Here is a 12,047-nt window from a genome sequence, read left to right on the forward strand (position 1 = left end):
TGTGGTGATCAGTCACAATTCAATTTATCTTCCTTATAATTTGAAAACTATTCTAACAATCCTCCACCGTTTTCAAAATATAAAGTATATCATATATATATACATTGTAATATCTTGTAAAATCCTTGAGCAAAATCTTGGAAAGCATAGTGCATAACCTAAGGTGTCTTGTGGACTTGAACCTTAACTTAGTGAGAATACATCAAAGTTAAATCAGGATGGCGAAGTAGCATTGCTTTGAACTTGCGATCCTATTGTGACTTAACCGGACATATTTCACACACTAGTTTTCTACTTCTTTCGAGTGTTCTAAAAACCGACACGTGGATTGGCCTTGTGTCTTGTATCCTTTTCATGAGTGCTCTAGAGACTAGTCCAAGTCGCATAGAAGGCGGCACCACCTTCACACTCATATAGGTAAGCATGTAGCACCCCTGTAACTAAAGTACTTTCCATCATGCCTATTAAGAGTTTTATAAATTCAACCTCCACCATTAATTCATTACAGGCACCAAGCACTCTTACCTTGGGATGGATATCATATATATATATATATATATATATATATATATATATGTATGTATAAATATATAATCAATTTATATTAGTGCTTGCAATCACTACATATGATGTACTTTGCTCATTGAACTCAAGGACTTGATGCTTCAAGTGTTGAGTTGAGTTTCCATCATTGGTGATTATTAGAAATGGACTTTAGCCCCATCCCCTTTGATGTTTTCCACACCAAATTCCTTGCAAGTCCTTTTGTTAATGGATCAGCCAAATTATGGCATGACCTTACAAAATCAATGGTTATTACACCATCAGTTATTAGTTGCCTCACAGAGCTATGTCTCAAGCCAATATGCCTTGATTTGCCATTATATACTTGACAATAGGCCTGTGATAGTGTTGCTTGACTATCACAATGAATAGAGATCGGAGGCATTGGCTTAGGCCATATTGGTATCTCTATCAATAAATTTCTTAGCCATTCGGCTTCTTTGCTACATGAAGCCAAGGCTATAAATTCTGCTGCCATGGTGGAATCTGCAATACATGTTTGTTTCTTAGAGCCCCAAGAAATGGCTCCTCCACCAAGTGAGAAAATCCAGCCAGTAGTGGATTTATGATCCTCATGATATGCTATCCAACTAGCATCGGTATATCCTTCCAAAACTGCAGGATACCCACTGTACCTTATTCCATAATTAATGGTACCTTTCAAATACTTTAATATCCTAGAAATTGCATTCCAATGTAATTGACCAGGATTATTAGTATACCTACTTAGCTTGCCTACGGCAAAAGCTATGTCAGGTCTAGTACAAGACATGGTATACATTAAGCATCCAATCACTCTAGAATATGATAATTGATCTACAGCTCTACCATTATTTGGATACAACTTCAAGTTTGGATCGTAAGGTGTAGAAACTGATTTTGTATCAAAATGGTTGAACTTCCTAAGTATCTTTTCTATGTAATGTGATTGAGTTAATATCAAACCATCATTACATCTTGTAATTCTTATACCTAGGATAATATCAGCTTCTCCCATATCTTTCATATCAAAGCTAGAAGATAAAAATTTCTTAGTTAATTCTATGCTTTCTATGTCAGTTCCAAATATAAGCATGTCATCAACATATAAACAAATAATTACACCCTTGTTATTTTGGAATTTGCTGTAGACACACTTATCAGATTCATGAATTCTAAATCCATTGGAGATTATAACCTTATCAAACTTCTCATGCCATTGTTTAGGTGCTTGCTTTAAACCATATAATGATTTAATTAACTTGCACACTTTTTGTTCTTGTCCAGGCATGACAAACCCCTCGGGTTGATGCATATAAATCTCCTCATCTAGTTCACCATTTAAGAAAGCCGTCTTCACATCCATTTGGTGTATATGAAACTTATAGATAGAAGCTAGAGCTATAAGTACCCTTATGGTGGAAATTCTAGCAACTGGAGCATAGGTGTCAAAATAATCTATTCCTTCTTTTTGTGTAAATCCCTTGGCTACTAACCTTGCTTTAAACTTGTCAATGGTTCCATCAACTTTCATTTTCTTTTTAAATATCCACTTACATCCTATTGGTTTTGAACCATGAGGTAGATCAACCAATTTCCAGGTCTTGTTTCCAATGATAGAATCCATCTCATCATTAATAGCTTCCTTCCAGAAAGAAGCATCTTGTGATTTCATTGCTTCCTCATAAGTGAGAGGATCAGACTCTATACTAGGTGTAACCATTTTTTGCCTTTTGTGTGAGTCTCTTGTACCTTCTACAAGGTACACAATAAAATCTGGTCCAAAGGATTTTTCTATCCTTCTTCTTTTACTTCGTCTAATTTCTGTATGTTCATCAGACTCACTACGGAGTCTAGATATGTTAGATGAATTTGATTCACTATCATTATTTCTTGGCAAAACCTCCACCTCTTCATTGTTATTTTTAGATAAAGAAGTGAACTTATTTTCATAAAATTCGGCATCTCTTGACTCTATTACAGTGTTAACTGATATAGAATCATTGGGTTCTATAACAAGAAATCTATATCCCTTGCTATGTTCTGCATATCCTAAGAAAATGCATTCTATTGCCTTTGGTCCCAACTTCTTGATCTTTGGTTCAGGTAATCTAACTATAGCTCTACAGCCCCAAACTTTAAGGTAGTTTAAGTTGGGCTTTCTTTTAAACCATAGTTCATAAGGTGTGATTTTTAATACCTTAGAAGGTACCCTATTTAGGATGTAACAAGCAGTGAGCAAGGCTTCTCCCCAATATCCCTTACTTAAGTAAGAGTTTTGAAGCATTGCATTAACCATTTCTACAAGGGTCCTATTTTTCCTTTCAGCAACTCCGTTTTGCTGTGGAGTATAAGCTATTGAAGTTTCATGTACAACACCTATTGATTCACAATACGAAGGAAAATGATACTCTCCTCCTCTATCCGATCGTAGATATTTTATTCTGGTTTCACAAAGATTCTCTACTTCATTTTTATATATCTTAAATTTTTCCAGAACTTCATCCTTGGAATGTATAAGATAAACATAACAGAATCTACTAAAGTCATCTATGAAAGTCACAAAATATTTCTTTCCTCCTCTAGTAGGTGTACTATGCAAATCACAAACATCGCTGTGAATAATCTGTAGCAAAGTAGAGGTTCTTTCAATCTTAGGAAAAGGCTTTCTAGTCAGTTTTGTTTGCAAGCAAGTAGAACATTTATCAGGCATATCATTCACAGGTTTTGGAATTAAATCTAGATTTGCCATGTTATTTAATTTTCTGGTATTAACATGTCCTAGCCTATTATGCCATAAAGATAAAGAATCAAGCATGTAAACAGAAATGGTAGATACTTTATTAATATTAAGTTTGAACATTCCATCACACATATACCCTTTCCCAACAAAAGTACCACCCTTGGTTAGAATAAACTTGTCTGATTCAATGACAAGCTGAAAACCAAACCTATTCAAGAGACTTGCAGAGACTAAATTCTTTCTAACTTCTGGAACATGGTAGACATCAGTAAGAGTAAGAATTTTTCCTGATGTGAATTCTAATTCAATTGTCCCTTTGCCTTTGATATTTGATGTAGAAGAATTTCCCATGTAAAGTACGTTGTCATCTCCACTTGGTTCATATGTTTTGAACATATTTTTGTTCTTGCAAACATGCTTTGTAGCACCAGAATCTATCCACCAAGCTTCAGCATCTTCCATCATATTAATTTCAGAAATCATTGCCACAAATTTTTCATTGTTGATTCCTTGTTTGTTCTTAAGATGACGACAATCTTTCTTGAAGTGACCAGGCTTTCCACAAAAGAAACATCCTCCTTTTTTCTTTTTGTTTGTCCTCTGACCTTGGGAGTTTTTCTTGGAAAAATTTCCCTTCCTCTTATTATTCTCATGGCTGATTTTTGGGTTTTTAGGCCCTTCATCAACCATATGAATTTTGGAGGAGGGATTAGCTTCATCAGTTTTCTCACGGGTTCTGCATTCTTCTTCAATGCGAAGATGAGTCCCCAATTGCTCTATGGACATGTCATCTTTCTTATGTTTGAGGCTCTTTTTGCATTCCTTCCAAGATGGTGGAAGTTTATCCATAATTGCAGATACAATTATAGAATCATCCATATGCATTTTAAATTGATTGAACTGATTGTATATATGCATAATCTCATGGAATTGTTCAACAATTGATCTATCATCAGTCATCTTATAATTGAAAAACTTTGAGACAAGAAATTTCTTACTGGTAGCATCATGTGAGATATACTTGGCCTCAAGTGCGTCCCATATTTCTTTTGCAGTAGTCATCTCATGGTAGATATCAAATAATGCATCAGACATGGAGTTGCAAATATGGCCCTTGCAAATATAATCATCTTGTTCCCACTTAACTCGTTCACGCTGTGCAGCAAGGGTTTCATCTTCTATTTCTTGAGGTTTTGGAGTAGTAAGCACATAGACCACCTTCAGGCTTGAAAGTAGGAAATGCAATTTCTTTTGCCATCGTCTGAAATTTGCTCCATCAAAACGATCAAGTTTAACAAAGTTTGCAGTAAACTCCTTCAAAGATGCCATAGCAGATAATAAAGTCTAAAGATTGTTGAGTTTAAGTGTCTGTGGGTTATGGCTAGTGAAGGAAAATGCTTCAAAGGCACGTATGAATTTACGCTTTCCTTTAGACTTTATTTGCCCCACAACAAGTGTGCAAAGGGGTTTGATCAAATAAGCCTTTAGGATACAATGAAGCCTAGCAATCCTGCTATTGTTGATCGGCGTCTTGCACTTACGAAGATCAACCAAACACTCAATTGAAAGTTACAAGAGGCTCAAGGTTTCTGGAAACTAAAACTGCAGCTTATAATTTCCAGATTTGTTTTGTATAGTAGGGAAGTAATGGATTGGAGGAACTGCAAGAATAAAGCAGAGAGTATCTCAAGATATAGGAAAATAAAGTTATCTATTTAATCTGCAGGTATCACCCCTTTATATAGGGATGTATATGCCTCTTCAATTAATTGGGATAACCCTTCCGTAAGGGTGGCAACCTTTCATTTATGAAAGATGATGATTAAAGCATGAAATTAATATCCCAAGAAGTCACCAGTAGAAGTTAACAAGTTAACAACGTTTGCTTCATTTAAACAACAGATTGGTGCTTGTGAAGCAACACAATGCTTCACCAATATAACTGTCTAGCTGCTTCCTATATCTGAGATCCTTTTTGAAATTTGAATTGTGGTGATCAGTCACAATTCAATTTATCTTCCTTATAATTTGAAAACTATTCTAACAATAGACATGGAGTAGCCGCAAGTTCTATGGTAGTACAAGTGACATGAAAGTAGCTAGTCTACATTATTATTTTTCCTGTTTTTTCATATATGTAACTTTCAATCTGCTGATGTTTATGATGAGGAATTTAGCAATGTACACAGTCTGATGTATGCAAAAAGGAAACTTCATTATTACTCCAAAACACACTAAGTCACTAACGAGTTATTGATTAATAAAGGCAAGCATTTACAGTCTGATGTTAAATTTATAGCTCCAACCATGTAAGGTAGCAAGAAATAGTCTTTCTGTTGGTATACAACTAAAGCAATTGTACAACTATAAGTTAGTTTGGATACTTATCATCATATGAAAATATAGGGTGTAAGTTTCACTATAGAGTATAGACTATAAGTTGTTATGGTTAAGTCTCCAGAATAGTTGATTAAACTCCATCCATCAGAGTTACAGAAACCTCTCTATTGATCGAAGTCTTGCTGTCCAGGACAAACAGAATTAGAAACTCCTAAATGGAAAACAACTGAATATGTTATGAATTAATGGTAGGAATGCACAACTATTAGGTATCAGCTGCTTGTTCATATTCAGCAATATGGTTCACAGATCATGATCAAGATAACCATGAATATGCTAACCCTCTAGCTAGGCTCTTCTACTGTCCAGTTGCAATACTACTATGAAGGGGTGAATTCTAGGACTAGCTCTGACTTTATTAGTTACTATACTCAATTTGTATAATATTCTAATCCTTGCTATATTAAGCTCACCACTTCAACAACAATCTCAGTAGTCAGTGTGTTAGCACAGCAGGAGAGTTGTAGCCACTTGATTTCTTCTTGTACTATATCTAATGGTGTAAGGGTATAGGTTCACAAGATCGTTCACCGGGAGATAATTTTAACCTACATATCTATAGCTGGATTCAGTGCCACAGCTGTCAGGTGAAAATTATGAGGTAAAGTAACTCGTATGTGCTGAATGTGTTGCCAGTGAATAGTATTGCAAAGTGTTTGATCTAAAACAGAGTCCTTATTTTATAGTTAGTCTGCAAGCCATCATGTCTTGTGGTATTCAAATTATGGTTTCGTCGTTTTTGATTAAGATTCAGACATAATAGCGGTCTTGCTTCAACTTACTGTAAGGTTTTGTAAAAGCAGAAACTGTTGAAATATTGCTCTCCATAAACAGCGGAGTATTTCTACTTGAGCAGTACTAGTACAGTTCACATGGAGCAGTAGCTCCCAAGGATTCTGGTCCTATTCGGATCTCTATAGACATGGAGCGACTACAATTGAGCTATCTCATAAGCAGGAGCTGTGGAAAATGTTCTGCTTTTGTTTAAAAGAAATTTCCTAAACCAACTTAGAGCATCATTGTTTTATCTCATTTCTGACTCAACTAGATGATAAATTCCTTAAGACTTTGTTCAGAACCGTACGAAATCCGGGGTATCAGGTGTGAAACTCGTGATATCCCTTTGGCTTTGCGCCCTTGAATTCCATTATCTGGTTCGAGGGCACAAGCACTCCTATTGCGAGCATTGTGGTTCAACCCATTTACTCGACAATTGCTTAAGTATAGAAATCCCTCTATTGATTCTACAATTTCATCTTCGTAGAAAAGTAATGGCTACATTGTGGCAAGCTGAAGATGAATAATAATGCCCTTTCATTTTTGGCTTGGTTGGGCTGTACTTTCAATGAATAATTTGTTTCTTCTCATATCAATAGTCTTATAGATCTGGGCCGATCATGTAGTAAATGACATTGTTTTCAGGACTTGATCCAGGAAGTGTAGGTTCATGATACAAGCAGAGTATATTTCATATAAATATTACAATACCCAAGCAACTATGTCGCAAACAACTCATAGCAAGGTCTAGTTCACAAAAAAAATTAAAAAATGGACACAATGAACAGACAACAACAATCACAAAACAATCTCACAAACCATGAGGCGTACGAGAAGAAGAGTAAGCATCTGCAGCACCTCTATTCAAAGCTCTTTCCAACCGTGTCTCAAATGGGGTAGAGTGCCAGTTGACTCTTCTATCCTGCAAACCCATAAAGCTTTTATCAGAACCCACCAAGATCTAATTTGGAAGAGTGAGTGTCTCACAAATCTTACTTCATGCGTACCTCTCTGTACTTGCTGGTCGTGTTTGGTATTCCTTTGTAAGAGGAGGCGCCAGAACCCTTGGCAGGACCAGTGTGATCATTCCAGTAGCTCCCAACAGTCCCAATTATGGCAATCTCATCAGGGCTTCTACTGGGTGACTTCCGCGGTGAAGATGAAGCTGAAAACTGTCTCAGCTCTTCAACTGTTAATGCACCTAAAATTGGTCTATCTTCGTGGCTTGTTGCTGAGTGTGGTGATCCGTAGGACATGCTTTTCTCAGGTGTAGCAGTGTCCAGAGATATTGTGCTAGTCTTGTTAACAGGTGTAGCTTCTGATGAACCCAACCAATTTGACAGGCTAGCATCAACTGCCATTTCTTGGTTAGAATTCCTGGCCTGACCAGATTGCCTCTTAAGTGATTTGAAACTCGACGATACTTCCTTAAAACTTGGCTCTGAACTGAAAGAAATCCGGGGTTCATCAGCCAGGGTGAAATTCTCCTTCTGAGGCTTCATTACTGTTGTCTTTTTGGCTTTGACAGCTTTCCATTGTGTGAGATTTTCAACCGGGTTAAGCACAGCATGAACATAACCACTCCTATCACGAGCACTGTAGTTTAGCCCAGTTGGCTTTTTCGGCATTGCACTATCAGAATCCTCAGTCATTACTTGTGTCCCTCTCTTCGAGTCTACAATTTCATCTTCATACTCTAGTTCCCCATTATCATCAGTGTCATCCTCAAGATCATCATCATCAAGATCACTGTCCTCATCATAGTCTAATGGTTCATCTTCATCGTCACTGTCCCTGCAATTCTGGTATCTATGATTAGGAGGGTATGACCCTGAGCTAGAAGTGATGGAACCATCTTCAGACGAAGTCTTGGATTGGCTTGATTCTTTCAAGGTTTTCCCCTCCTCTTTCTGACACTCTTTACTATCGAATAAAAGATCCGTGGATTCGTTGATTGCAACATGCTCATAGGTTTGGACATTAGAATCAAAAGTAACTTTCTTTCTAGTAATGAAGCTCAGTTGTTCCACTGGCTTATCCCTACAGACCAAAACTCATAAACTTCAATATCAAAGACACCAAAGCACTCTAACTTCAAAGCAAACAGATGCATCATAGAGATATATATGGACCAAGTGAAATCAAACTCAAGAGGCAATTGAAATCACTCACCTAACTTCTTCCAATTCTGGGCTACGGGGTTTTTCTTCCTTCAATTCCACGCTGATGGGTTTTTCATCTTTCAATTCTGGGTTGATGGGTTTTTCACATTTCAATTCGGGGCTGATGGGTTTTTCATATTTCAATTCAGGGCTAATGGGGTTTTCCCAAACCGGCACAGAAGACACAGCAGATTGAACAGGCTCAAAACTTGTATATCTCTGAGGGAAAAACAATTACACATAGCTATTAGTTAAGAAGAACAGCAATCAATTCAAGCTCTTTATATTCTTGAACTTTAAGACTCTGCCTAAACAGAACAACTCAAAAGCACAAACAACACCCAATTCAGCCCAAACTTAACAAAACCAAGCCAAACCCAAAAAGGAAACAGTAGGCAAGATTCAACACTTTGCTTGATTCTAAGCAACAGAATCATAAGCCATTAACAAAGCTTGGAAATTCGGGCTTACTTGTTCTCGGTGCTGAACCCTGTACCTCTGTTGATTCCTGCGGCTTTTATCTTTGGAAGAACCAAAACATGCAAGAAAGCAACCCATTACAAATCTCTCTACTTCTCTCTGAAAGATTGGGTCTTTCTGTGATTTGGGTTCTGGGTTTTTTCAAAGCAACCAATGCATCTTTGACCTCTGCGAGTGAGAGAAGAAGAGAGCGATGGCCGTTGGGTTTGGTGAGAAAGAATTTAGAAACTTTGAGAAAAAGGTAAAAGGGGGGGAGGGAAAGGGACAAAACGGTCATAAAATTTGAAGGCTGGGGCTTGGATTGGGGACGGGACCCTACCTGTAAGAGGCTCTAGGGTTTTTTTATTTTCGAGAAGAGGAAGTGACCGTTAGGATTCATGAGTGATCACAGCCTGTAATTACTTGTGAGATCTTCCAAAAGCCCGAGAGATATCTTGGTGTGCTACTGTGCAGACTGAGGCTTATCTAGCCAACTTATCTGGACCGTTGATCACCAATAAAGCGTTGTGGTTGACTGTAGGGCCCTACAGTGAGAGCAAAAAGCAGATAGCCAGCCAGGCCCTACTGTTGGCTCCTTCGGCCGGCTCTCACTAAACCGGAACCCGGTAGCTGTTGCATAATTCATTGTGTGGACTGTGGAGCACTATAAACAACGATGACTAATCAAATAGCTTTCGTCTCCAACACCATCACACGATAAAGCTATGACACGAAAATGTTACTAGTTAACAAGTTCACACACGAAAAGGGTCACATGTCTCATATCAATACAGAAAAACGAGAAGCACTAAACATATTTTTGGCCAAAATACCGGAAGTTATGAAAATATTGATGGTTTGAAAAAATTAAATTTCGATAAAAAATATTGGATATCGATAGATATTATACTGAAATTTTTGGTTAAAAATTGTATAAAGATGATTCTAGTTTGACCTCCAAATTTGATATTTGGACCTCCAACTTTTTTCAATTATTAATAGACTTTGTCAAGTTATATGAAAAAACAAATAAGGACAAAGAGAGATAAATGAAAAAATAAATAAATAAATACTCTTCTTACCTCCTCCAATCAAATATAACATTCAAGTAAAAATAATAATTTCTATACATGACCCATCATTTAATACAAAAATAAATTCAAAACAATCTGATTTGGAATTTTTTTAAACTAAATTAATTGAATATTATGATATAGTTATTACTCGATCTTCTAACCCAAAAACTCTTGAAATCCTTCTTTTAGCAAATCCAAAAAGATTCCAACAACATATCAAGATCGAGAACCAACCCTCTGATTAATTTTTGTGGAGGAGAGACTTACTCATAAGAGAGCAATATAATGTGATTTTGATTCATTCTTCTTCTTGTGGTTGAAGAGAGATAAAAAAATAGAGTAACAAATTGTTATATCTCATGTTCAAGGGCGTTTTGGTACAAATAAGGAGGTCTACTTAGCTTTTCAAGTATTCTAAAAAGTAAATTAGAGGTGTACTAAGTATGTGAGGTCCAAATAGCTAATTTGGAGGTCCAACTAGAACCACCCATTGTATAATCAATTGAAAATGTTGGATAAAAAAATTAAATATATTATTACTCTTTTTCATGAGGGAAATCTATTTTTCAGAAAATAGATTTTTCTAAAGTAAAAATACCATGTCAGCGAAACTTACTCTTGATAAGAATTCTTTTCCTTGTAGAAAAAATCTTAGCCACCACTATATAAACGAAGCGTTAGTTCTCTCCTTTTCTTAATAACCAAAAGAAAAATAGAGAAATCAGAGAATTGGAATATCGAACCTTGCAATTTTCGAAAACTCAATCGATCAAGAGAAAGGTGTTGAAATCTCTGACAGAGAAAGGGCAGAAGAAGCTGAAAGCAGGCAAAAGGTGAATCGTATTGTGGATGGGAATCTGAGCACAAGAAGAAAGAGAAATATGACGAGATGTTCAGACAAAGTTTTTATGCGCGCCAAGAGAAGAGTTGTTACCCTCACCTGAGACCTGAGGAACAATTTAGACCCAGTTAGTCGGTAATCCAAACATAACAATCTTGTTATCATAATTGCTATTATTTTTATTGGTGGGGGACAATCATGCATATGATGCTTAATCATAACAGAAAGTTCAATTAGGATTGTAAGAAACAAATTAGTCTTCGATAAATAAAAGTTATTCATAAGCAAGTATGCATATATATATATATGTACGACAAGGATTGCAAGTAATGTATCAATCCTAGTATACGAGTGCTGTAGTGTTTGAATCCTAATGCACGAGTGAAATCAAACTTACTGATAAACTAATGAAACAAGTAATAAAGCAAAATAGAAGAGGAGATTACTAACTTGATTTTCTGATTGTGGCTTGCAAATGCAATGGAGTAAAGACATATTTTTCCCCTGCCCTTGTGCTTGCAGTTCAGTGGGCGTCCATCTTCTAGAATACAACAATCAATGCTAAAGTTTGTCTTTTTGTAAAGACAAAATTTGGGAGTGAGAATTTCTTCTTTTTTAAAAAAAAAAAAAAAAAAAAAAAAAAAGGAATATAAGTTGTAAATTTGGGAATATAAATATCATTCTCCTAAAAGAACTGATAGTAAAAAAAATTGAGAGAGAAAACCTTGAGAACGCAATGGTCAATTGTGCCTGTCCAGCTCCACCTAGGCGCTAGCGCTGGCTTCTAGCCTTACTAGCGTGCATCGAGTTCGATCGAACAGGTTGTTGGTGTAGATGAGCGGAAATTGGAAATGAGAGGGCTCTTTTTGCCTTGGTTTCAGTTGATGGTGGTGTTTGCACAGACATAGGGTTCGCGGCTGACGGTGGTGACTGATCGGATCTGTTATGATCTAGTCGCAGGCACCGATTATGTGCCCGTGGTTCGTACCCCTCTTGATGGGTTGGTCAGTTGTTGGATCCAATCGAATCTTGCAGCAATCCCTTTG

General features: G+C 36.6%; 1 protein-coding gene across 1 annotated transcript; it reads right to left on the bottom strand.

Annotated features, from left to right (window-relative positions):
* Positions 1 to 7,026: 7,026 nt before the first annotated feature.
* Positions 7,027 to 9,479, bottom strand: LOC133738529 (eisosome protein SEG2). The gene is made up of 4 exons (XM_062166087.1): positions 9,097 to 9,479; positions 8,636 to 8,844; positions 7,471 to 8,503; positions 7,027 to 7,385 (listed from the first exon to the last, which is right to left on the bottom strand). The coding sequence occupies exons 1-4, from the start codon at positions 9,181 to 9,183 to the stop codon at positions 7,275 to 7,277; spliced, it is 1,440 nt and encodes a 479-aa protein (XP_062022071.1). The 5' UTR covers positions 9,184 to 9,479; the 3' UTR covers positions 7,027 to 7,274.
* Between the last annotated feature and the right edge of the window lie 2,568 nt (positions 9,480 to 12,047).

This window comes from Rosa rugosa, chromosome 3 (assembly GCF_958449725.1).
Source record: "Rosa rugosa chromosome 3, drRosRugo1.1, whole genome shotgun sequence".
NCBI lineage: Eukaryota > Viridiplantae > Streptophyta > Magnoliopsida > Rosales > Rosaceae > Rosa > Rosa rugosa.

Excerpts from the sequence above, each read along its gene's own strand:
- LOC133738529 (XM_062166087.1), bottom strand. The coding sequence starts at position 9,183 with ATGGGTTGCTTTCTTGCATGTTTTGGTTCTTCCAAAGATAAAAGCCGC. Across the intron at positions 8,845-9,096 it reads GGGTTCAGCACCGAGAACAA|AGATATACAAGTTTTGAGCC; the intron begins GTAAGCCCGAAT and ends TTTTTCCCTCAG. Across the intron at positions 8,504-8,635 it reads CCAGAATTGGAAGAAGTTAG|GGATAAGCCAGTGGAACAAC; the intron begins GTGAGTGATTTC and ends TTTGGTCTGTAG.